This window comes from Eurytemora carolleeae, unplaced genomic scaffold (genome assembly GCF_000591075.1).
Source record: "Eurytemora carolleeae unplaced genomic scaffold, Eaff_2.0 scaffold137, whole genome shotgun sequence".
NCBI lineage: Eukaryota > Metazoa > Arthropoda > Copepoda > Calanoida > Temoridae > Eurytemora > Eurytemora carolleeae.
The window spans coordinates 347,933-373,771 of record NW_019396143.1 but is presented as its reverse complement, the minus strand read 5'-3'; the positions used below and the strand labels follow the sequence as shown (position 1 = coordinate 373,771).

Here is a 25,839-nt window from a genome sequence, read left to right as displayed (position 1 = left end):
TCTTTGAATGCTGTCATTTTTATTTCAAGATGCTTTTTTAAACCATGCCTAAAAGATACGCATTGTCAGAAGGATATAAATTTATATAGTGATGAATTTTCTGTATTGATCTGAGTTTTGGACTAGCATTTTAATAAATATGAGCAGTAATCATAAACTTCAATTAAAAAATAATCAAAAATTAATCTTTATTACTTTTAACTTGGGTAATCATTCAATTTAAAAATCATTAATCATCAAAAAAACATATTTTTGCGAAGCCACTTACGTATTTTCCTTAATTATAAGCATTTGTTGGATGTGTACAACTACAAGAGGAAGGATATCTTTTTATATTTTTTTTTAAGATTAGGCCACTAGCGGAACCGGAAAGAACAACGAGATGTTTTATTTAATTTTGAGATAATATTTTTCCCGCATTTATACTGATTTGTTTCTAATTTTTGCTAAGGCAAATAAATAACATTTTATAGGCATATTTCCTTTTCTAATTCACGGATTTTTATAAACCAAATCGTTCATTTTTATAGAACTTGAATTTAATCAAATTTAAATATCCAACCGTCTTATGTTATCATTTTAGAAAATACACTAAGGGTATGAAACAGGAGAGAAAGGGAACAGCAGGGGACAGGGCTCGGATATTCAGGACTTCTGGGAAAACCCACGGGAGAGGTTCGAACAATTCGTATCGATCTTCAAAAGCAAAGGCTTTGAACTCAAATCTTGTGATTTTTATTTTTAATTGAAGCTTATGCTGAAATAAACTCGGGAATACATGACCAAAGATAATATATATATAGATATGCAGGCAGGTAGAAACCTCCTTCCTAAATTGCTTGTAGCAGACAACTAATTTTTGAACCTCTGAGAAAAGGTGCAAGGAGAGACATCTATAGCAAATTGATTACTTTCTATATTCCTTTCTCCCCTTGCTGCCATCTGTAAGAAATACGCATTTGTGTTATATAAACATACAGTACGCGTATTGCATCCTGTATAGTTCAAGTGTTGCTATCTGGACCTGTTTGACCAAGAAAATTAAATTTCAAGGTAACACAAACATACAGTACGCGTTTTGTTTATGTTATGATCAGTTGTACTTAGTAAAGATATAGTAGACAAACAGAAATATTGACAAACCTTTGGAAATTATTTTATATTTGTTAAATAAGTGATATCTATTTAATCAAACGGTTTTTATGAGATATTTAAATAAAATTAGATTTTTTAATTGGTACCACAATATGCAATTAAGATGTTGGGGTTGATGGTTTAAAGAATTATTAAAATTATTGTTTTTTATACATGAATTCTAGTAAACAAGGCAAATAAATTGCAACATTTTTTTGGGAGGACTTTGTCCTAGATTCGATGTACTTTACTATAGTACGCATTTAGTGTTATCACGCATAAACAAAGTGATAAATTAGCAAAAATCCAGAGGATAAAATGCCATGCGTACGACAGAGATGGTGCTGTTTGCACCTTTTCTCAAGACCTCAAAATTTATACCTGCCTGCATATCTATATATATATTATCTTTGTACATGACAGGGTGATCAGATAATTGATTTAGAGAAAATCAAATAATTTTCAAGAAAACTTTTCTATAATGATGTTCCAGGGCCCAAAAGGTTGTATAGCACAAATATGTAAAGTTCACCTGCAATATGGAAACATTACAACAAAATGGACGTTTTACACTTTTTCGAGTAAATTCCACTCTATGTATAATCTATTCTCTTTGATTCTTACTTTATTATTAATGAAACAATGCTTTTAAGGGTATTAAAAGCATTAAGAAACAATATCCAAATGGCATAAAAGGAAAATAAATATGATGATTTTTAATGCTTTTTTGAAATTTATTTTATTTCAAAATTTCAATTTCATCATATGTTTGTCATATTTATTAGGATTGTTGTCACACACTCTCAACCCCACCCCACATCTGATATCATATAAATATTTAAAGATATCGTAAAATTTGATTAAAATTAATTAAATTTAGTTTTTTTGACATGACATTTTTATCATCCAACATGATATGGTAAAACTACGAGTTAAAAGAATAAAACTTTTGAACTTTGCATATTTTAAAAATTTTTATTTGTGACAAAACGGTGTTCTTTAATAAATTATTGCAAGAATTTATTTTAAATCAAGTTTCGAGTTATAAATGTAAAAAATATAATTTTTCCGTTTTTATAGAATTTTTTTTTTATAACAGGCATAACTTTCAAGATACTTGTGGATCATGCGGCACACCCCCAATTTCCAACTGCCCCCCCCCCCCCTCACCATTCCCACCACAAGAATTTTTTTTGGGGTGGGGGAACCCTGTGTACGCCCTTGACTTGACAGTGACTTGTGAAGACCCAGTCAGGACGTCCTAAAGATGCTTCTTGTGAATGCCATCAGGACGACCTACTAAAGTGAATTGAAGGCTTAAGCTGGGAGGGGAGTGGGATGGAGAACAGTCTTAAACAGCTACGGCGAAAACGTGAAATGCTGCGACAGAGAAACCTACGGACAAAAACAAGGGACACCCACAGAGACAGAAGTCATTAGTAACCCGATACCCCAGTTCATGAGCAGTGACTTCAAACAATGTCTCACGGTCTAAATAAGACTTCCTCTGTAGTAATTGAAGAACTTCAGGACGCCTGATCACCCTAACTTTAAGTCAATTTAGGTCATAGTAAGGGGGTAACTGGTTCTTGCTGGGCTTATATATTAGAGGTCTCTGTAGTTTACAAGGTTTATCAACTCGCATAATTCTCTATCTTTATAACCTATATTTTACAATATAAAGAAACATTTATTTAAAATAATTTAGGAAAATATTTAGGGTACAAAATTTAAGTGTTTTCACAAAAATAGGTTAGTTCTAATTTATTAAATTCAATACAAACCGAAAAACAATGTTTTAAAATAATTTGAAATTTTGATATTTCTATGGCAAAGTTTTATGGATACATAGACAGTTTGAACAAACACTAAGTGAACTTTTAAAAAAGGTAAGTTTGAGAAAATTCAAAAAAAAAATTTTATAAGTTTTAGAAAAGAACAATGTTTTATAGGTATATGCACTTTGAGCACTATTAAACCTTTAAAACAATGAACTATATACTTGCTTGATTTCAAAAATCCTTTTTTAATACTTTCTTAACTGTACAAAGTGAAAAACATTGATTGGAATTGAGAGAATAAAAGCAATTTTAAAATGCAAACAAAAGAGTAAAATTCGAATTAAATTGATTTTGAATAAGCTAACGACATTGATTTTATTACACTTTTCAAATTATGCAGTTTGATATTATTATAAACATAAAGTAAAATATATGTTTTTATGCTTTGCGAAAGAACGCTAGGTTGGTCTGAGATTAATATGCTGGCTTGGCAAGATTTGGTTATGTACACTGTTCAGGGTTACCAACAAAATATGAGACTGTAAAGACGACCTGAAAATCTTCCAATATGACGATCCCAAGGTTCAATCAATTCCTTTTACTTAAAGCTGGTCTTCAAATGGTTTATTTGATAATTTGGGGGGGGAAAAGTTATCATTTAGTTGTTGGGAATCATGAGTGTAGGGGAACAGACAATGTCAGGTCCGTAAAGTCGTCTCTAACATCTCTTTCGTTTTGGGTACCCCTGTATGTCAAGAAAGATATACCAGGAACCACCATACGTTAATTTGCATAAAAGTGTACAATTTTTGTTATAACTAAAGTATGTGGGCTCCATAGCCTAGAAGTTAAAACATGGTACTGTTATGAAACCCAGTGTCGGAAACCAGGTTTTTCGAATGGGGTAAGGTAATTTTGTAGATTTCAACATTTTTTGTAAGAAATATTCTTTTTTTAAGTTTAGTTTATATTCTCTTTTAATTTTTCTATTTTGTAAGTAAATCTACAAAAATGTATACACCCCGAAAAGGAAACTCAAAGTTTCGTTAAACAATATTTTTTTGAATTTCCGGCTTAGTTGTATCTTTCTTGATGTACGGCATGTACCAAACATATATATGTACATTTGCACAAACATACACATTTGTACATGTGCAGCTTCTTTACTGTTCAGCAATACATGAATAAGTCTTTCATTTGACAACAATATTGTTGAACTTTCCGAACAAAATGAATATTTTTTTGAGAAAAAATATTTTTTTGAAAAGAAATAGCCCAAAATAAACAATTGATTTGATTTTGACTGATTTGTTAAATGAAAATTTTACTTTAAAATGTAAAAAAGTAAATAAGTAAATTTTGTAGGTCAAATATGTGTTTTTAAACGTAATTTCAATAATTGTAAATGAATGGGGTTTTCGAAAAAATGTCTTGAAATTTGCCAAAATGTATTCGTAATACAATACATTTATAATCAAAGAGAACTTAAACTAAAGTCATATTTTCCCAACAAAGTGGCACCCATAGAATAATACTGTGGAATAGGAAGACGATCCTATATGTATCTGATGTTTTTTAAAACAAAAAGTGTTATAATGAAAATCCACTTATTAAATTGGTCTGCAGTGTACGCATCACATCTGCTGTGTTTCATTGGACCATTTCTAATTATAACTTGAGACTAACTGTCGTCTTCTGTTCCACAGTTTTTCGAGTACCATTGTCCATTGTGTGAACAACCATGACAATGTTGAAGGAAGGGTAGATAGATTAGAAAATGAATTTGGTGGATTATGCTAAATGTTTACAGTGTATGCCTTTAGGATGGTAAAATAGCTATGATGCATAAAACAGAAAGAAAATCTAACATGTCAGGTTTCTTTCTTTCGTTCCATTCATTTTTCAAAACATTTTGAAGATAATTTCAAATACTAGTTAGAAGAACATTAGCTTAAACATTGAAAATTACAATTGTTTACAATTCGCCATCTTTTTACAACATATACTTTTTTCCAATAACATGATTTTTTTCACAGGACCAAATTTTTCTTTTGAGTTTTAACGTGACATATGACCAAAATTTAAACATAATATTTTGGAAAAAAATAAGAAAGGTAAAAAGGAATCGAGTCATTGTCACAAACTCCTATTTTCTTATATTTCAAACTTAAATTATTTTATCTAACAGAATACATAGTTTGAAATATCTAAGGTCTACAACATTGGGTTGTAAAGATATAGGGATTAGAAAATCAGAGTTTGTGGCAAAGACTCAATTCCTTTGGTTAATAAAACAATGAAATATATATCTAAAGTGAGAACCAAGAAAATTATTTTTATCGTCGACTTTATTTTCTTTGTGAAATGTCATTGAAAGATATTGTAATTTGTAACTGACAATTGATTTATTTTTACAAAATGTCCCCTAAACAATTGAAAATTAGAAATCATTAGAACCATTTCTTAAGGTTGGCCAAAAAGAAATATGACTTTTTCCACAGTTTTCTGGTTCTCACTTGTTGTCACATGTTTATGAAATAATCAGGATTAATACCAATATTACGAACATAAAACTACACCTAACATGGGAGAACTAATTCAAATGATGAAAAGTGTACTTCTTGTTCGTGCTAATTGTGCAAAGTTTACTGTTAAGTGTTCATATTTGTGCAGTTTACTGCTAAGTGTTCATATTTGTGCAGTTGTCGTAAAAACATTCAGTATTTGTACATTGTACATTCTGAGAAGCCACAAAATACATATTTTCCAAAAAAAATAAACAAATCAATCTGTTTGAATGTGTAAATGCAGGTTTAGAATAAACAAGCTATTTTTCATTTCTGGAATAAAAAAAAGTTCTAAGTAAAGTAACTTTAAATAAGAAATTGAATCTTATATTTGTAGCTTATTTCTAATTCATGTCTGATGTAAAAATATAATGTTTATAAATGTACATATGTTTATGAGTTCCAATTTTACAAAAATATTAACTTATTCTGTACATTCATTCTTCATCCACGGTATACATAAAGAATATCAGTATGGAATGTTTGGGACATTTTTACATTTAAAATCAAAACAAATTTAGAAGAAAAAAAAAATAATCTAAAAAACTAGAATGTTCTAAATTTAACAAACTAAGCTTTTTAATTACTTTATTCAAGCACTTCGCCTTCCCCCTTTAACAATATTTAAAGGGACTGCAAGCGTAAATTCAAATGACCCTCTATGCAAAGATTGCAATGCCCGATTTACAATTATATCCTTTAAACATTTAACTGGTCATCGAGTAAAGATGTACACTGCGTACAGTGTGAACTTAACACAGCTGATGCGTTACGTGTGTCCCATGACATCATCGAATAATTTACATTAAAAGTGGTCTTAAAAATTCGAAAAAAATGCCAATTAATATTTTTAAAGCATAAAACAGGTGGTAGACAAGATGTTCTATAATTAAAAGCGTTTCCGTAGATTACTGGAATAAATCTGACAGAGGTTTTATGGGTACCGTTGTGAATCAAGCATTGCTATTTTAATGCATGAAGAGTCATTTGAAATTATACGTAAAGTCCGTTTAGCCGATTATAAAATATGAGTAGCAAAACAATATTTGATGGAAACAAAATAGACACTCAGTAGGACAAAAAAACTGTTTACATATTTTTTACACCAAATAGGGCAATTTTGTTTTACTTATATTATCGTCAACCCTCGAACTCAACAAGTAGCTTTGTATTTTTAGAAAAAATCATCCGGTACCACTTGCCCCAATTGATTTAATTGCTCCTAAACGGAATTTAAAAGTTAAATTATAAATTCCTTTTTGCAGTTAATATAAATACAGCGTAAGTTTCTTTTGAAAAAAAAACTGTCACTGAAAAAGATTTAATTGCTGGTATTTTAAGAGTTGATTTTGCTCTAATTTTGGGGGTTGCTTTTGATTTAGATTAAATATCAACAGGAATACGCAACAAAAACATCCAACATTAAAACAATATTATACATTTAATACACAACATATCAAATTATTTTAATAAATCACTTTCCACTTGATTGTTTTTCATATAAGTCACTTTTTGTCCATTTAGAAGAAAGACTTGGAAGTCCCCTGTGGAGGTTTACAGTTCGAATAGTCTGGTGGGGGTGTGAGCCCCTCTGCTTCCTTGATAAATACTGCTGTATATGAGGGGGGGCTGTCCCCTTCCATCCCCCTGTGAGGAGCATCCTCTGTGCTCGAATTACGAGATCTAAGAGGAAAATATATATTATTATACAGTTGTTGGATCGTATATATCAATGCGATTGCATTGATATAAACGCTTACCACTCTACAACTAGAGGTTTGAAACGAATTTACATAGAAAGGCTTAATTTTTACTTCTGCTTAAAATTACAACGTAGTTTAAAAAAAAACAATTTAATTTTGTTTGAATTTTTAAATATGTAATTTAAGATAAATATGCTTGATGGTAACTGATTTTTTTACTAAGAACTAGTCATTAAAAGAAACCTCACGGCACAACTAAATGTGACGTATATTCGCGGACTTCAATCAATAATACGTCATTAAAATATTGAATCAGAATAAACACAATCCAACTCAGCTCGCAACCCTAAACTTAATTTGTTACTATTAAGTTCCTAAACAGTCCTAGTTATTTACAAGCGCAGTAAGTTATTGATAAGTGTAGTTAGGCTTAATCGCAAAACAGGTAAGACGAAGTTAGTTAGGATACAATGTACAAAGTAATTTATCTAGGTGTGTTCAGGTTTATAAGTATGAAGATTGCGACGAGATTTATTACAACCCTAATAGCTCAGATTAGTGCCCAGTGGCTATGGCTCACCTTCTACTGTATTCTTCAGTACGCTCCAGCAGGGCGGCCATATTTGATGTATGGGGAGTCAGGATAGGGGGAGATGACTCAGTACTGGGAGTTCTAAAATAAAAAAAAATTATAATTGTTTCAAAATTAAGAAGTAATTAGTTTAACCATTGTAAAAGCAACGATTTTAAAACTAGAAATGTAATTATCAAAAATCAGATAACACTTTTAAAAATCAGAAATATGAAATTAAAAAATTAAAAAATTAAAAAGTTAACCAAAATTTAAAAGATTAATAATTTTAAAGGACCCTCCATTTTAAAACTGGCATCATCGATTCACAATACCACCCATTTAATCTTCATCTTATAAAAGGAAGTTAAATTAATAGCATCGTTTTTAAAGAGATCACACAATTTCAACTAATCAAATTTCAAAAAGAGAAACACAGTTCTCTCATTTGGTATCAGACAAAGCTTTTAAATTCAATTAGCAGTAGCATTGTAAATCACTTTATAAGTAGAGGGAGGGCCACATGGAATAACACGTACATTCCCTTCCGCATAAACATCAAGAATAAAGCAAAATATTTATAATAAAACAAAATACCTTCGAAGATGTCTGTTCTGCCTCCAGTCTATTTCCCCAGTTATAATTCTACTGAGACTGTCTCGGGGAACTAGAAATCTTTCACAGGGCATCAGGATAGTGATCTAAATATCGGGATAGTGATCTTAATATCAGGATAGTGATCTAAATATCAGGATAGTTTTCTTGATATCAGGATAGTGATCTAAATATCAGGATAGTGATCTAAATATCAGGATAGTTTTCTTGATATCAGGATAATGATCTAAATATCTGCAGAATAGTGATCTAAATATCTGGATAGTGATCTAAATATCAGGATAGTGATCTAAATTTCAGGAAAGTGATCTAAATATCAGGATAGTGATATAGATATCAGAATAGTGATCTAAATATCAGGATAGTGATCTAAATATCAGGATAGTGATCTAAATTTCAGGAAAGTGATCTAAATATCAGGATAGTGATATAGATATCAGGATAGTGATCTAAATATCAGGATAGTGATCTAAATATCGTGATCTAAATATCAGGATAGTGATCTAAATTTCAGGATAGTGATCTAAATATCAGGATATTTATCTAAGTAGCAGGATAGTTATTTTACGCTAGACCTGCAAAGGAATGGGAATCGTTTTCGTTTCTTTATGGATTTTGAGATAAATTCAACAAACGAAAAGTGGGCTTCTGTTACATTTTGCACATTTTTTCATTTAATTTTGGTTTAATTGGTTTTCATCGGTAACAAAACGATCAAATTCGTTTTAAAAATGTGAAAACTGCCCATTCTTAAATATTCATATTTTAGTTCATCGATTAGGTTAGTAACAAAGTACAAAATTAAAATAATTTTGCAACTCACTTTCTAGTAATATTCTTAAACACACTGTGTTTAACATGAAAATGTCAGAATTATTTTTCAAACGACGGAATTTTGATTTGATTTCTTTGTATGCTTTATCCGAGGAAATATGAATTTGATCGTTTTATTCAATTCAGTTGAAGATAAACCTATATTATAACTATAATTTATCTCTTCAGTGAGGCCTTGTAAGGATGCAATAAATATAGGGGAAATATTACACTGCCGAGGCTTCCCAAGACGAGGGAGTGACAGCAATTATTAAAAATGTCAAAAATAGGAATTTCCCAGAAACCCAGGGATTTGGGAAATTTCCAATTTCCAAAATCTTAAAAATATACCGCCCTCAAATACCTACAGAAATTTGGAGAATTTCCCAAATTCCTGGGTATCTGGGAAATTTCCCAAATGTCTATTTCAATAAAAAATGTAAATGCTGTCGTGTCATGTCCAAGACCTTGTTGGGTCCTAAACCATTACGAGCGTAGTGAGGAATTAAAAAAGATCAAGGGAAGCCTAGGCAATACAATATTCCATATATATTTGTTTCATCCTTGTTTCATCACGTAATTAAAGAAATGTAATTTTTTCAATTTTTAAACTAAGTTAATGGAGATTTTTCTAAGCAAAATATAAGATTTGAATTTACGAATAAAACTTTCTTAGGATTTAAAAAAAAAACTGTAAAATCTATTTATTTTTGTAACAAATATTTTAGGTTCTGAAATCAAATCTAATTCATGTTGTCGAATCTGTAAATCCGCAAATCTGCAAATCAGCAATCAATTAGTTTGCATCCCGAGGATTGAAATCTTACATTGCGACCCTGGGTTACAATGAAAATATCAGAGATTCAATGGTTCCTAATTTTGTTCAAAGTTGAATATAACTATTAACTACGTGTTGAGTTTAAGTTAAAGTTGAAGATTGATNCCCCCCCGTCACTTTGGTCCTATACATTGATCGATTCATCCTTTGATCGGTCTCATCACTTGATCGGTCCAATCTAGGGTTTCCAATTGGAATTGCGCGCAACTGTGCTCGAATTGCGCGGAGTTTATAGAGCTCGCAATTGCGCGCAAGTAATATCAACTTGCGTTGGAAACCCTAGTCCCATACATTGATCAGTATGCCCTCTTGAAATTCCACCCGTTGATCGGTTCAACCCCTTGTATCCTACCTTCTGTGGTTCTGAGAAGTCTATATCCGGGACTGATTTGTCCAGCTGGTAAGGAGGGTCAGTCTGGGGAACAAAACTGTACTTGATTGTGATATCCAGGTTGTGACGTTGAGATCCATCCTAAAATACAAGATTTTAAACATGGTTTATTGTTTTATGTTAGATTGAGCTTTTGTCCTGACTCTGAACTGAAAACTGTATAAAGTATATAAAATTCAACCAATCAGAGTGGTGTATGCAGAATCCCAAACAACCAATCAGAATCCAGGAAAGTTTTTAAATTGTGCTCTGTTTAATGAGAAAACTCTCATTGGTCGAAATCTGGTAAGACTATTAAAAAACAGAGAAAAAGAGTGGATGAAACAGAAAATTAAAAGTGTCCACAATGGATATTCAGTTTAAGCAATCGGGATTAAGAGTATTCAATTCATTAGTTCCCAGCTCTGAAAAATTAAGATAACAATTCCGTCAAATCTTTATACTTTATAAAATTAAACCTAAAACAGTAAAAGTTTTAAACTTGAAAAAGTTCTTTAATTATAGATGAAGTAGATGTAAAAATCGCACAACTTTCTCGTATGAAAAACAGCCTGTCTCATAGTGGCCAAAACTTGGGATTTGCTCAATCAATGAGAAACTCTGATCATCAAAAGTTTCCATTTTTGATGGATTTCTTCCTTTTTTGATTTGTCTGTTTAATCTTTAGGAAAAGAATGAATTGATTCTGCTGAATCAAATAAAATCTATATACATAATTTGTTTAAAACTTTAGTATAACATGAAAGAAAAAACACTACATTAGATCAGGCCAGCATAACTGCATTGCACAGATGCAGTTCTAAACTCTAGGATTTCTTTTCAATCTGGCTAGAAAGATTGAATGCAAAGATGAAATAGCATCCTTAAGAAAAACTTTCCAAAAAATGTTCAATAAAAATGCTTGAAAAATTTGCAAACTCCAGAGAAATAACTACTTATATAAATATTCACCTCTAGTAGATAGTTGAAGAAGATTCCAAGGGGAGGGAAGATGGTTGAGATAACTACTTATATAAATATTCACCTCTAGTAGATAGTTGAAGAAGATATCAAGGGGAGGGAAGATGGTTGAGATAACTACTTATATAAATATTCACCTCTAGTAGATAGTTGAAGAAGATACCAAGGGGAGGGAAGATGGTTGAGATTACTTGAAGGAAGTGTCTTTGTTTCCACATAAAGTACCTGGACAAAACATTTCATACATATATATAATACTAATATTACTAGCTTGGGAACCCAGCGCTGCCAAGGTTAGCTAAAAGTTACTCCCGCCGTTTACCCGCACTTGAACGATTTACCTGTAAACTAAATTTTCACTTACGTCGACCCACTAAATTTAGATATTTAAAACCAGGCTATGAACATTCTTTCTGAGGTTTTCCCAAGTTCCTTAATCAAAATTTGAGACAAATCGGATAAAGGGTTCCCAAGTTATGATCGGACAAACAAACAGACAAACAGATATTACAACTTTGTATATAGATAAAGATATATATATATATATATATGCTAAAACAAAACACTTTATATCTAGTTCTTCTGCTTGATTCTCTCAAGTTTTAAATTCTTTTCAAATTTAAACTTAAAATCTCAAGCATAGAGCTGAATTCAGCATTTCTTTTAAAAAGGGGGATGGGGGGATTTTATTATTTTTCAATCCATTGTTTTGTAAAATGGTTGGCGATTATATCAATACAATGAAGACGACTTTTTTATTTAAGTTTCAATTGTTAACAAGCTTTTTACGAATTTAAATTTACAAGTAAAAAAAAATAAGCTTTTTTAATTGACAGCTTCTTTTGGTTTATATGTTTATATGTATTTATGCTGCAGTTTAAAAGTTGGAAATAAATCAAAATTAAATTGAAAGTTGTCTTCATATATGCCACGAACCACTTTATTGAGCAAAAAATGAACTTCTTAAACATTTAAAACAAGATTTTGTTTGTATTTTAAATGTTGTATTATGTACTTTCTACTTTAGGTTAATCAATATGTGCCAAAAAAATTAACAATTTAAATAATTTGTTTTATTTTAACATTGAAATTTTGAAACCTGCTGAAATTTGCATTAATTTAAATTGTAATTAAAACTGTTTAATTAAGAGAACCGAAATTAATTAAAAATACAAGGCCACCCCTAAAGAATAAGGGAGGTAATTTAGTTTATATATATAATAATAGGTTTTTTTCAAGTAGTCCCCATATTACAAGATTTACGATGGAACCATTTCAACCATTTTTTTAACGGCAATTGGAAAAATCGTTTTTCCAATCTTAAAAAGGTTGAATTCTGTAAATTATGTTTGTTGTGTCAGTTGTAAAAATTCCGGGATTCACTCTGAAAGAGAAACCACAACTTTTAAACAGGAATCATTTTTAGTCAACAAGAAGGTTTAATTACATCGATTGTGACTTTAAATATGAAAATATAAACGAAAAAGTTTAAATTACCAGAAAGCCGGGAGATCAAGTTCACGATGAACTATAGCTGACATCTTAGGTCCGTTCATTTTTAGCAGATCATCCTAAAATATTTAATATTCATAACATGTTCAAATTTCGAATCATTTTGGTTGGTTGAATTCACAAAGTTTGGATTTAAAAAAAAAAAAAAAGTGTTTTTAAATTTCAAAATTCTATATTAAAAATTGAAACTCACAGTAATACAGTTTTTAAACTATAAAAAATGTCAAACTTAAAATCAATAAGTAGAACCTGTTAATAATTTTAACTCTTTATTCTTGATTAATTCACCAAAAGGTTTGAACAACTTTTTAGTTTAATAGAAAATTCAAGAAAGAAAACCTCTAATGTGTTGCAAATACTAGCAACAAAGTATAAAAAACTTTAAAATATGTTTTGTAAACTGAATAATATATTAACTACTAGAAATTCAAGGCGCTTCGCGCCTTTCTTTCTAGGCGTTTAGGGCGCTTTGCGCCCATCTTCCATTTAAATTGTGAATATGTTCTTTTTAAAACAAAGAAGAAAAAAATTTTGCGGATTTAAAAAAAAATCGCGGGTTTTCAAGAATTTAAATTTTTTTACAAAATTAAAAACATTTAAAACACATTTTTTTATTATTCATAAACCTTCCCTGTGGTCACGTGACGTCCCACAAAAAATTTGGGCCCGATCGGTTCAGCCGTTTTGACGTTTATTGGATACAAACAAACAGACACACCCAAACAGGCAAGCCAAATTTATATATAGATACAACTTTTTTAAATTTTCACCTCTGGTTGTGTTGCAAGGGCTCCGTCTTTAAGCTGTATAGGGGTTCGTATCTCCAAACTGCTCGACTTAATCAGATATAGTTAGCAAACCCCTTTATTCAAATTTAATGAATAGCGAGAAGTTTTTGAACTACAGGGACTAAGTTCAACCACTTCACATATCGTTAACAACTTTTAACAAACATTAAATAATTTTATGCTAGATGGCCTAAGTTGGGTAGGGAGGAGAGGGGAGTTTTAATTTTTTTGATTTTGGAGATAAAATGCTGCCAAAAAAAATAGCAGAAATTCTATACTATCTAGCAACAAAGACGACCTACAAATATGATATTTTTTACTTGAATTTAATTTTAGGATTTATTAAATGAATACTCCGGCTTTAGAGATTACAAAAGACGAAGTGGGCACAAAAAGTTTGCACTGTTTACGTCATAATCCTTATTAAACTATGCTGAAGTGTTTTCATGAAAGACAAGACTAAATAACGTTTTAGCAATTGTTTTTTAGATGTATTTACAATTTGGAACAAATTAAAAAGAGAGAAAAGAGGGATTTGTTTTCATCAAAATAACTTTTTTTTCTTGTTTGACTTAGATTTCCTTTTAAGAAATATTTCTCATGGCTGTAATTCTTCTGAGCTTGATACTTGATCTCGATATTTTATTAATCTACAAATTTATTTAATTTTGATTTAATATCCTGCATTGCTTGATTCTCTCAAGTTTTAAATTCTTTTCAATTTTAAAATGTCGGAGATATCTTTGTTGTCCTTTAAACACATGTTAACAAAAAAGTGCAAAAAAGAAAGGGAGATAATGTATGTTTAAATGGTCAAAATGTAATCGGAAGTCGCAGCTTGCAGGGATAAGGACAGAACTGTTAAATCTAATAAAAAAAACTTACTATTGTCGGTATCTGAATAAAAAAACTTACTATTGTCGGTATCTGAATAAAAAAACTTACAATTGTCGGTATCTGAATAAAAAACTTACTATTTTCGGTATCTGAATAAAAAAACTTATTAGTGTCTGTAACTGAATAAAAAAACTTACTATTGTCGGTATCTAAATAAAAAAAACTTACTATTGTCGGTATCTGAATAAAAAAACTTACTATTGTCGGTATCTGAATAAAAAAATTACTATTGTCGGTATCTGAATAAAAAAACTTACTATTGTCGGTATCTGAATATTGTAAGATGCCGAAGTGGTGTTCCGAAACTTGGTCGAAGCTGTATCCAAAACCTAGAAAAAAAGTATAAATAGTTGGCATCTTCTCTTTGTTTCCATGTTTATGTGTATCCATGCTGGTTGAAAGCTTGGTAAAAATCAAAAATTGAAATTGAAGGTCGTCTTCATTATATTGATATATACGACGACGACTAAACAATCGAACCTTGGAGACGAATTTGTGAGTATTTCTGGAGCTAAGCCTATCCTCTGGCATCAGATCGATGGAGATATCCATGATGAACACTTTGTTCTTTCTCAGCAGCTCCTACATAACAAAAAGTGAAGTTTTTCTATCATGCTTGGAATTGACAGTTCGCTATTTCTAACTTTTCACTTACAATGAAGCAGTTAGAGCAACAAAACAATTACCAATCTTGGATTGAATCAATATTGGCACCATCTAGTTGCAAAGATATAGAAGTTAGTGTTGAGTGGGCAGTTCTATTAATTAAAATTGAATAGATTTGATCATTATTGTCACCATGTAAAGATATAGGGATAAGGAAATGAGAGTTTGTGGTAAATGGTTGCACCTCTTTTTTATATAAAAACGTCAAATCCCATATGTTACTCGATAAAATGTATTGTGTCTTCTATATATAAATTTGGCTTCTCTGTTTGTTTGTTTGTATCCAATAAGCGTCAAAAAAGCTGAACCAATTGGGCTCAAATTTTGTGTGGGACCTCACGTGGCCCCAGGGAAGGAATGATCAAAATTTAAATTTTGTGTTTAAAAGTTTTTCATTTTTGTAAAATTTTGAAAATGCGCGAAAAAATATTATGAAATCCGCAAACTTTTTTGTTTTGTTATTGTTTCATACTGTACAAAGAGAAGATGCTCACAGATAAAACCTCAAAAAAAGTTGAAACAGAAGATGGGCGCGAAGCGCCCTAAAAGCCTAATAATGTATATTTTAAGAAATTGTATTTGATGCTTAATTCAAAGTTTGTAAAGGCTAATCAATGCTGGCATTTCATTATTGATAAATACATTAGTTTCAGCTCTTTGCAAAGATAAAACAAACTTAAACTTTTAAATTGTTTTCATCACATTTGTATAAAATAATGTTTTCGGAAATTGTTTTATCTGAAGGAAAAGAGTAAATATAAAAATTAGCTTTGCAACCACAAATCATCACAAACAAAGTTTTTGACGCAAACTTTCAAAGCACCATAAGGTTGCAACCTGATGGTGCACTCTGAATATCTTTGATAATTAGATAATTGTGTCTAACATAATTGGTAACAATTTCACTTATAGGTCTACGACATTTATTGGAAGGATATAGGGATTATAAAATCAGAGTGTGTCGCAAAAACTCATGCAGGTGCTTAGTGATGATTTGCGGTTGTAAATTACAAAAATGAATTCTGCTTACCTCTAGCACATCCGATATATTAATAGCAGATTCAATCCTGTTCTTACGGGCTCCAACCACATCTAGAAAATTACAAAAATGTTAATTAAAATAATTCTACAAAAAAAATTCTTCTTTTGCAAGAAAATTGCATTTTATAAAATAAAACATCCGTTCTTAAACTTGTATTATCAATCAATTCTGTATCCTGTGTACGAAGTCATTTGCATTTATTTGTATCTTGTATTCTATTCTAGATTTTCATTTTTTTATCCTGTATATTTAACCTTAATTTTGTATCCTGTGTACTTATCCTATTTCCTGTCCCTCTTAACCTTTATTTTTGTATTCTATATCCTATATCCTCTATCATATACCATTTCTTCCTTTATTTTGTATCCTTTAACAAGTACAGTTTATTCCTTTATTCTGTATTCTGTATCTTGTATCCTGTATCATGTGTCATTTACTACTTTATTTTGTATTATGTATTCTGTATCATGTATCATATAGTATTTATTATTTATTTTTGTATCCTATATCCTGTATCCTGCATCCTGTATTCTGTATCTTGTAAAGATTGGATTAAATTTTTAGTTTGACAGTATTTTTATTACCGTCTTTCCATATTGTCCATTCATTTCTATTTTGGAGATAATAATATTCCCCATAAGTTGTACTTTGCAAAATATATCTCATAAATTTAAGAGATTTTTACAAAATTCTTGTTTGCGGGCTTTCGACTCTTCAAAAGCACAGGGTGTCCCAAAAACATGGGAATTCAGTGACGAATTGGATATCGTCTTTGTTACGAATTAGCATTGTAATACCTAATTTCAAAAGCCATAATATTATTATGTCTGCTAGAGTTTATTTTATGAAAAGGGTACAAGACTGTAAAGATGTGTCTATAATGTCTCCGCAAGATGAACAGCGGTTTTTATACTGCAATTTTCTTTTTTTACTAAGATACAACCGTATGCAGTCAAAACATAAACAAACAAAATGTGAACATAGAAGACGAAACACTTACGGATTACAGCTTTCTCAGTAGGTATCACTGTACTAAATCAAAGAATTATTTAAAAAAAACTTTATCGAATTCGTCACTGAATTCCATGTTTATTGGGTGTAAAGTATAAAGTATATTTCTACGAGTAGTAAATTTGATTTGTGAAAAGTGTTTATCCGAACTACAAAAGTACACTTGTTCAGACCTCACAAATGTGTAGTTCGTAGAATTGCATTCTCGTTTGTCTGATAATTAGTAGAGAGGAAATCTCGTTGCGACGATGAAACACTTCCTGACATCCGAGTTCCGAGTTCAAGAGTGAAGTTCGCGTTAAGTCATGTTGGAAACTACTGTACAATATTGTAAATCTATCTAGTGTTTTCCAATATTGGCTTTTAGGGCAGTAAGGTTTAAAAGCATTGGATTGGAAAAAAGGAAGATTAGAAATGTCTAGAAGGAGTTGAGTTGTACAAAAAAATTGTCTTATATTTTGTATTTGTGTATATTTTGACATTTTTATGAAGCTTTCTCACTTAAATTACTTAAATTACTACCGTTTACACTGACGGTACATTGAACACTTAGAGGTACACGTTAAACATTGTACACAATTATGTACATTCGTCCTACATAAATTGTATTGTGTATGCAGTGCCCACGTACATTACACATATACATAGTGCATTGTATTACATTTTACAAACAGTAAATACATTGTACAGATACCCAAAAAATAACAAATAAATTTTACATATATTATACATACCTACAAACATTCTTATTTAATTACATTCAATTTAAATTATTTTACAGAATATTTACATAAATGTACACTTTATTTTGTACAGACAATATACATACATTGTACAGATCTTGTACCCAGTTAACTATACCTATGTACAGTTCTTGTACCTAGTTAACTATACCTATGTACAGATCTTGTACCCAGTTAACTATACCTATGTACAGATATTGTACTCAGTTAACTATAACTATGTACAGATCTTGTACCCAGTTAACTATAACTATGTACAGATCTTGTACCCAGTTAACTATACCTATGGATTCGGTGAACTCTGTCCAGAGGTGTGGAACAAAGTCCTTGGTTAGTGTGGTTCTGTTTGGGGGGAAGCATTGGCCTCCACTCACCTAAACAAAGTAGAAAATTTTTAAAAAATCTATCCATGTACAGTGATAACCAGGAAACAATGGAATAGGAGGACAACTGTGTAGCAATACTTGAATGTATTAAATCTGTTACGCGAGCTACGCTGCGTTCATAAAGTCTATGTGATACCCCTGTGATTCTCTGAGTTCCCCCTGAGGATCTGTACAGAACGTATTGTGAAGAATTAGTTTTAGAAGCTGTTTTCAGTCCGACTACGCATGCGCAAGTTCTCTGCGTGGGAGCGAGCAGTTTCTACTTCAGTATATAGTTGTATTTCATGTAAAGTTCGTCGATTATTAAAACCGTGTGAGATTCTAGGACCACTGCGGTAATTATGATTATATTTATATGAATCTTGTTTATTTATGTTCGGTTATGGTTGATATTGTATAATGTAATGTATGGGTTCCTTGCCACAGTTTTTTAATGCCTGAGTGGATTTATTGCTGTATTTGTATGATTTGTCACTCAATGCTTTTTCTGTAGGCTTATAAAAGATTATTTAGATTGAAGGCTTAGAGAAATAAACGTTCGGAACCTTATTATCATCCTTTTGTTATGGAGAGCGTTGAGAGAAGGAAGCCTTACAATCCTATCCAGAGAAATACCACTCGGTACTTATAAGTTTCATCAGGTCTTTAGGGAATTCGCTAAGTAGCGAAACAAAATCTATCCATGTACAGCGATAACCAGGAAACAATGGAACAGGAAGAAACTGTGGAGCAATACTTGAATGTATTAAATCTATCCATGTACAGTGATAACCAGGAAACAATGGAACAGGAATACAACTGTGTAGCAATACTTGAGTGTATTAAATGTATCCATGTACAGTGATAACCAGGAAACAACGGAACAGGAATACAACTGTGTAGCAATACTTGAGTGTATTTGATGTTGTTACTAAGCAAATTGATTTACCAGACACTCACTAAATCACTCATTTAGTAAACTGGGTCTGTTTACACTGCACACTCTTTTATATCTAATAGGATTCATAGCTTGAAAGATCTACGAAATGTGGTTGCAATTCGATAAAAGGACTAGAAAATCAAATTTTGTTGCAAATACTCAAATTCTTAGTTATTCTTCTCGTAATTGAATTGTCTTTCTGAGAAAATGTCTCAAATGATTTGAAATTTTAGAAATATATGTTTTCTCCTGCTTGCATGATGGTACTATATAATGTGTATTATACACGAAAAACTTGTTTCGAAAGATTAAAAATATAAAAATAAAACTGTTTCATTGTTGAAAAAAATTAAAAGTTACCCAATTAAACTTTGAAAAAAAGGTTTAATAATACTAAAACAGGCCCCACGAAAGTTAAAAAAAATCTATAAAAGCTTCCCAAAAGTGATTTCTCATAGGTCAGGGCCTGGAGGGGGGGGGGGGCGGTTTCTTGTGAAAGAAAACTTTTGTAAAAAATGTAAATTTTTCTACATTTTTCTGGGGGATAATACTAATAGAGAAATAATGGTAAATGCATATACCTTGATATTACACATTGGTTCAGTTGCCTGGATCCTGCTAAGGAATGTTTTCAGCTCTGATGGAGAGAAGCAGAGGGTCGGATACCTAAACAAACAAAGCAGGATAAATATGGAAACTGCATGCCTATACATTTTTAAAACTAAAGATGCTACCGAGATCACAAACTACTACTATTAGTCATGTAGCCACTATAGTTTCAGTTGAAGTAAATATTTCCATATACTGCTAGGCGCCGATTTAAGAATTCATCTCTAATAGGATAATGAGATAGATAGAAAAATAATTAATTATTATTAATTATTCCCCTGTTCAGTTCACACCATAGTGAAAAAGGTTTTAACAAAAATAGTTTTACAAATATTAATGATTTATAAGATAAATAACATTAAAAGAATAATAAATAAATGAATATATATAACAATACAAACATTATCTACCTTTCCCCGTTGAACCAACGAAGTGTGACATAACTGCTGTGAACCAAATACAGGAGGCCAAGCAGGCTCAAGACCAGGCTAAAGTAAGATATTAAACATTTGATTTAAAGGGAGTGTTCACGAAATTAAAAGGGGCTATAGGCTGATATCGAATCGAAGATTGTAGAAAAGAGTGTAGCGTGAAAATTCGCAGATTACATTATTCCATGCGGAATGTAAATAATTAAGTAAGTAAGTTGAGTTTTTGCCAAAAATTCAAATTTTCTAATCACATTATCTTTGCAACCGGACGCTGTAAACCTTTTTATATTTCAAACTTAGAATATTTGATCCGTCAGAATTCTTAGTATAAAATGTCAAAGATCTACAAGAACGGGTTGCAGAGATACAGGGATTAAAAAATCAGAGTTTATGGCAAAAACTCAACTCCAATAAAATTAATCATTCATATGAATTTCTAACTGAATTTGATGCATTTGTACATAGAAGATATTTCAAATGTTTAAATTTTTTATATATAACGATTTTTTGGCCTTTTAGTTGTCTTTTCCAAATGAAATCACTGAAATATCGAGAGCAGAGACACCTCACGGCAGCCGTAGTACATTTGAATTTCCGAGCCGGGTCAACCTTTCTGATCCCAGTTTGTACTGTACCTAGCTCTATGGACAGGACTAGCCGGTGCAACAAGGTTGACGCGGTCAGACTTTATGCTTCATATAGGTTCAATTTACTTTTACTAAAAGGGCAGAGGTGCGTGACCTAGTTGCTAAATAATTGTCGTTTAAAGTACTTTATCTAAGAAAAAATAACATTTACACAGCAGAAAACTTTAAACCATGAATATCTAGTGAATGATAATAAAAATATTTTTGCTTTCTTTTCTGTAAAGGAAAATATCTTAATTTCTCAGTGAACTTAATGAACTAAATGGTTAATTACTTTTAATCAAACAAGAAAAGAAAAATACTATTTGAAAAAAAAACTTATGGAAAACTAAACAAACCAGAATATTAGGAAAAATAGTTGTAGATATTGTATGCAGGATTATTATAAAATTATATATTTTTATATCTAACAGGGCAGTTTTGCAACAAACTTGTGCAACCCGATGTCGTGAACCTTTGATATTTCAAACTAAGATCAAATAATCTAAGTTGGAAATATGAAAAGTTTACACCATCAGGTTAAGAAGATATAGCTAGGGACTCGATTACTTTGTACTTCATTTATCACCAATATTATTTAATAATTTGATGTTCAAGCTATCTGGTTAATTATTATCCTCATTTTTATGGGTTTTATGTTTTCTGTGTTTGACTGTATTTTCTACCTGTATGATATGGCGTTGTCCAAGTTGGAGGACAGAGATTCTATCATTAATAGTTTTCAAATTATGATATTTAATGAAAAATCTATCATTAATAGTTTTCAAATTATGATATTTATTGAAAAATCTATCATTAATAGTTTTCAAATTATGATATTCATTGAAAAATCTAGCATTAATAGTTTTCAAATTATGATATTCATTGAAAAATCTATCATTAATAGTTTTCAAATTATGATATTTAATGAAAAATCTATCATTAATAGTTTTCAAATTATGATATTCATTGAAAAATCTATCATTAATAGTTTTCAAATTATGATATTTAATGAAAAATCTATCATTAATAGTTTTCAAATTATGATATTTAATGAAAAATCTATCGCTCCGTTGCATTAATCATGAAATGTCAAAAACATTTAAAATCATTAATTTACAAATATTTAGGGCGCACAAAATTCTAACATTTTGTATTTATAAAATAAAAACAAATAATTGAACAAATATTAGTTTCGTTATATATCCTAACAAAAATGTGATCAGAGCTGGGAACTTTAGAATGAGATACTTTAAATCCCGACTGCTTAATCCGAATATCCAATGAGGACACTTTTTATTTCTTGCTTAATCCACTTTTTTTTGGATATAGTACAGAAAATCAAAAACCAGGTTTTCAAAATGAGGGAGTCCCTCCAGTTCCTGTATATAAGTCTTAAATGGCGCGAAAAATTTCAAATTTTCCGGCTTTTAAGACGCGTCTCCCACCCGATTAGTTGAATTTTATGCACTTCTCAGGATACATGTACAAGATTAGTTTAGTCTCGATGTTAAGAAAAAGAGAAGATCAAGCATTGATCTCGATATCCACCATTCTAAAGTTCCCAGCTCAGAGCTACAGACGATTTTGCAAATATAATAAAACAAAACATTCGTAAATATGTTCCCAATAGCCGGTCAAACAGCTGGACGGAATGGTCTGAACCCATGGGTACCCTGTGCGTAACGCATTTTGCATTTATCAAAAGTTAAAATTAAAAAAAAAAAAATTTTACGGGCAGCCTGGCCCTTCAGCTAGTAACCATTAAACACGAAAAATATTTAGAAACATTACTTTTAATAAATTTAACAAAGTAGGTCGGCAAATTAAATATAGGACTTGAATTGGATAATGAGATAGATAGAAAGATAGATGATGCTGCCATGCATGCAATTTCTATTGGTTCAGAATAGACAACAAACACACTATGAACCCTGATTGGATCAGGCGATAATGGAATCGCATACAAGTGTGTGCTAATAACTTTTAAAAAGAATTAGCGTTATCGCCTGCAGAGATATAACATATAAAGTCCTAATCAAAAAGTTAAAGTTTAAAGTTAAAAAGACGACTTTACAATCAAATTTTACAAATATGCCAATTCCAAAATGTGGTCTGCCTTTATTGTGCGTTTAAAGTTACCAGAGATATATATAATGGAGTCTAATTAACAATCAATAAATTCCGGGTCTTGTTGTTTATGAATATTTAGAAAAATGTCTACCCACTTTTGGGGAAAATTTACTAAGAAACTAATGAAAATACATTCACGCAACCTTTCACTGGAATTTGAGAAGGTTTTTTAAATAGTAAATATCAACAGAATGCTCTCTTGAAAAAATCAAATTTAAAATGTTCCTGAAACAGTTTCTGTCAATTCCTCCCCCTCTCTGTTCTTGTCTCCTAGCAGCCTAAATAACAAGATAATTACACATTTAAAAAGTTAGCTTTGAGCTATTATTATAAAGCTTCCTTCATGACAAGGTACTGTTGCAAGAAAAGTCATTTCAGAGGTGTACGCATTTTTTGTACTGCAGTGCACTGTCTTAGGACGGAAAAGTAAACACAAGACGAATTCCGAAATATTCTGGGTTATAGGAAACTATTATGTGAATTATCAAAATTATCAATATTAAGTGCTTTAATACTCCTTGGATACTAAACGAACACTGATGCATCTATTCTTGTTTACAAATTCCGCCAAGAGAGAACTGGTTTCAATATGTACGCAGAGTATACACAACCGCAATTAACTTTCCTTGCATTAGTACCTTGCTTCATGAGTTCTAAAATTATCTTTTCAGTGAAAACTTCGGAGACTAAATATTACTCAACATAACTTTGGTCATGCTGTAGTTTCAGTCGAAGTAAATATTTCCATTTTCTGTTATAGCGCCGATTGAAGATTTCATCTCGAATAGGATAATGAGATAGATTAACAGATAGATGTTACCGCGATACTAATTCTATTGGTTCAGAATAGACAACAAACACATAACTGAACCCTTTTTGGATCAGGCACTAATGGACTCTCGGCATAGTAGTGACGATGGCACAACGTTATTAATTTCCCATACATTTTGACTCTCATTTGATCTTTTATTAGATAATGTGATTGCCCTTGAGAATTGGACACATGAAACTATTTACATGCAGGTTTCACTCCTGTATGCCGAGAGTCCATTAGCGCCTGATCCAATCAGGGTTCAGTAATGTGTGTGTTGTCTATTCTGAACCGATAGAAATAGTATGGCGGTAACATCTATATTTCTATCTATCTCAGTATCCAATCAGAGTCATGAATCCTTAAATTGGCGCTATCAGTAAATGGAAATATTTACTTCTACTGAAACTATAGTCGGTTATTTAAAATAATATCAATATTGTGGAAGACGATGCCTGGCCGCGTTAAACTAGTTCCACAAGATTCAACAGAATGAGATAGAACGGATACGGGGCATTAGTACTGAGATCATCTCTACAGTCTACATGTGCGATATCGATATTGACTCTAGTTCTGAACCCTCTAGTAATAAGTTATAAGAAATATATATACTGGAAGTTATCTATGCGTTTTATTAGAGTCTGACTCACGTCCTCTATAATATAGTCTTTAAACAGTATTTCAATGAATATATTCTGTGAAGAATTAATTAGAAAACTCGAGGTAGTGCCTGGAATTAAATTAATTAGCTAAATAATGAAGGTTTCCCCAAGGGGGGTTGATTATCAGTAATCCACTCAAAGCATGTTATTATCATGTTTATGTTATTGTTTTAAATATATGTTATTGTTATATAAATTTATATTCATGTTTTGTATCTATGTTATCTATATATAAATTTAGCTTGGGTGTCTGTCTGTTTGTTTGTATCCAATAAACGTCAAAACGGCTGAACCGATCGGGCCCAAATTTTGTGTGGGACCTCACGTGACCCCAGGGAAGGCTTATGAATTATAAAATTTTAAAAATTTGTGTTTCAAAGTTTCTTATTTTTGTAAAATTTTGAAAATGCGCGAAAAAATATTATGAAATCCGCAAACTTTTTTTGTTTTTGTTTTATACTGCACAAAGAGAAGATGCTTACAGATAAAACCACAATTAAAAGTTGAAATACATGTTAGTTCTATATATTCATGTGATGTGGTGATGGAAAGGTGTATTTTAATAATGTTAATGTGTATTAGAATTATCATATTTCAAAATCTTATTTCAGCACAAAGATTTTTAAAATCGAAAATAATTAAATTTTTTGTTATCATCACTGTTATATTAGAAAAGTTTTAAAAGTGATTGACAGAGAGCAAAGTTTGATCTAATATCTTTAAAAGTTTGGCTCCAATTTTTCTTTAAACTTTTATTTAAATTTTTTTGATGCTTTATATATTTCCCGAGAGAGAATATTTCCAAGTTTAAACAATTTCGATTTTAAATTGCTTTTGAAATATCAAATTTTGGTTTATACATGAACAAAGAATTTTTTGTATTCAGGGAATATTTTTAAAAATTAGATGAAATTTAGGTAAACCACTTATATAAAGTAAAGTTTAGCATATATATATACAGTTAAGTTCAAATATAAAGAGACATCGGAAGAATTTATAAAATGTCGTATTCTTAACTTTCTTATAATGGAATGCTGCAGATATTTAGGTTTTAAAGTAAATATGTTCCCGCATATTCATGGCTTTTTATTTATTTTTGCAATTACTGAGATTTACGTATAATATAAGTATAAAAAACCATCGAAAAAAAGTCAAGACGATAATTCATAAATTCTTTCGATGTTTAAAAATCTCTGGGTTAAACTGTGTATATATCATTATAAGGGGGGG

At 30.8% G+C, this 25,839-nt stretch overlaps 1 protein-coding gene across 1 annotated transcript; it reads right to left on the bottom strand.

The window, feature by feature from the left end:
* Window positions 1-6,693: 6,693 nt before the first annotated feature.
* Window positions 6,694-23,415, bottom strand: LOC111696256 (uncharacterized). Its single transcript, XM_023465813.1, has 15 exons — window positions 23,362-23,415; window positions 21,690-21,729; window positions 20,357-20,434; window positions 19,919-20,003; window positions 18,316-18,406; window positions 16,267-16,328; window positions 15,051-15,152; window positions 14,828-14,899; window positions 13,656-13,721; window positions 12,871-12,944; window positions 11,511-11,598; window positions 10,375-10,494; window positions 8,354-8,457; window positions 7,766-7,858; window positions 6,694-7,165 (listed from the first exon to the last, which is right to left on the bottom strand). Exons 4-15 carry the CDS (start codon window positions 19,931-19,933, stop codon window positions 7,003-7,005), a joined length of 1,050 nt encoding a protein of 349 aa, XP_023321581.1. The 5' UTR covers window positions 19,934-20,003; window positions 20,357-20,434; window positions 21,690-21,729; window positions 23,362-23,415; the 3' UTR covers window positions 6,694-7,002.
* Window positions 23,416-25,839: the final 2,424 nt, after the last annotated feature.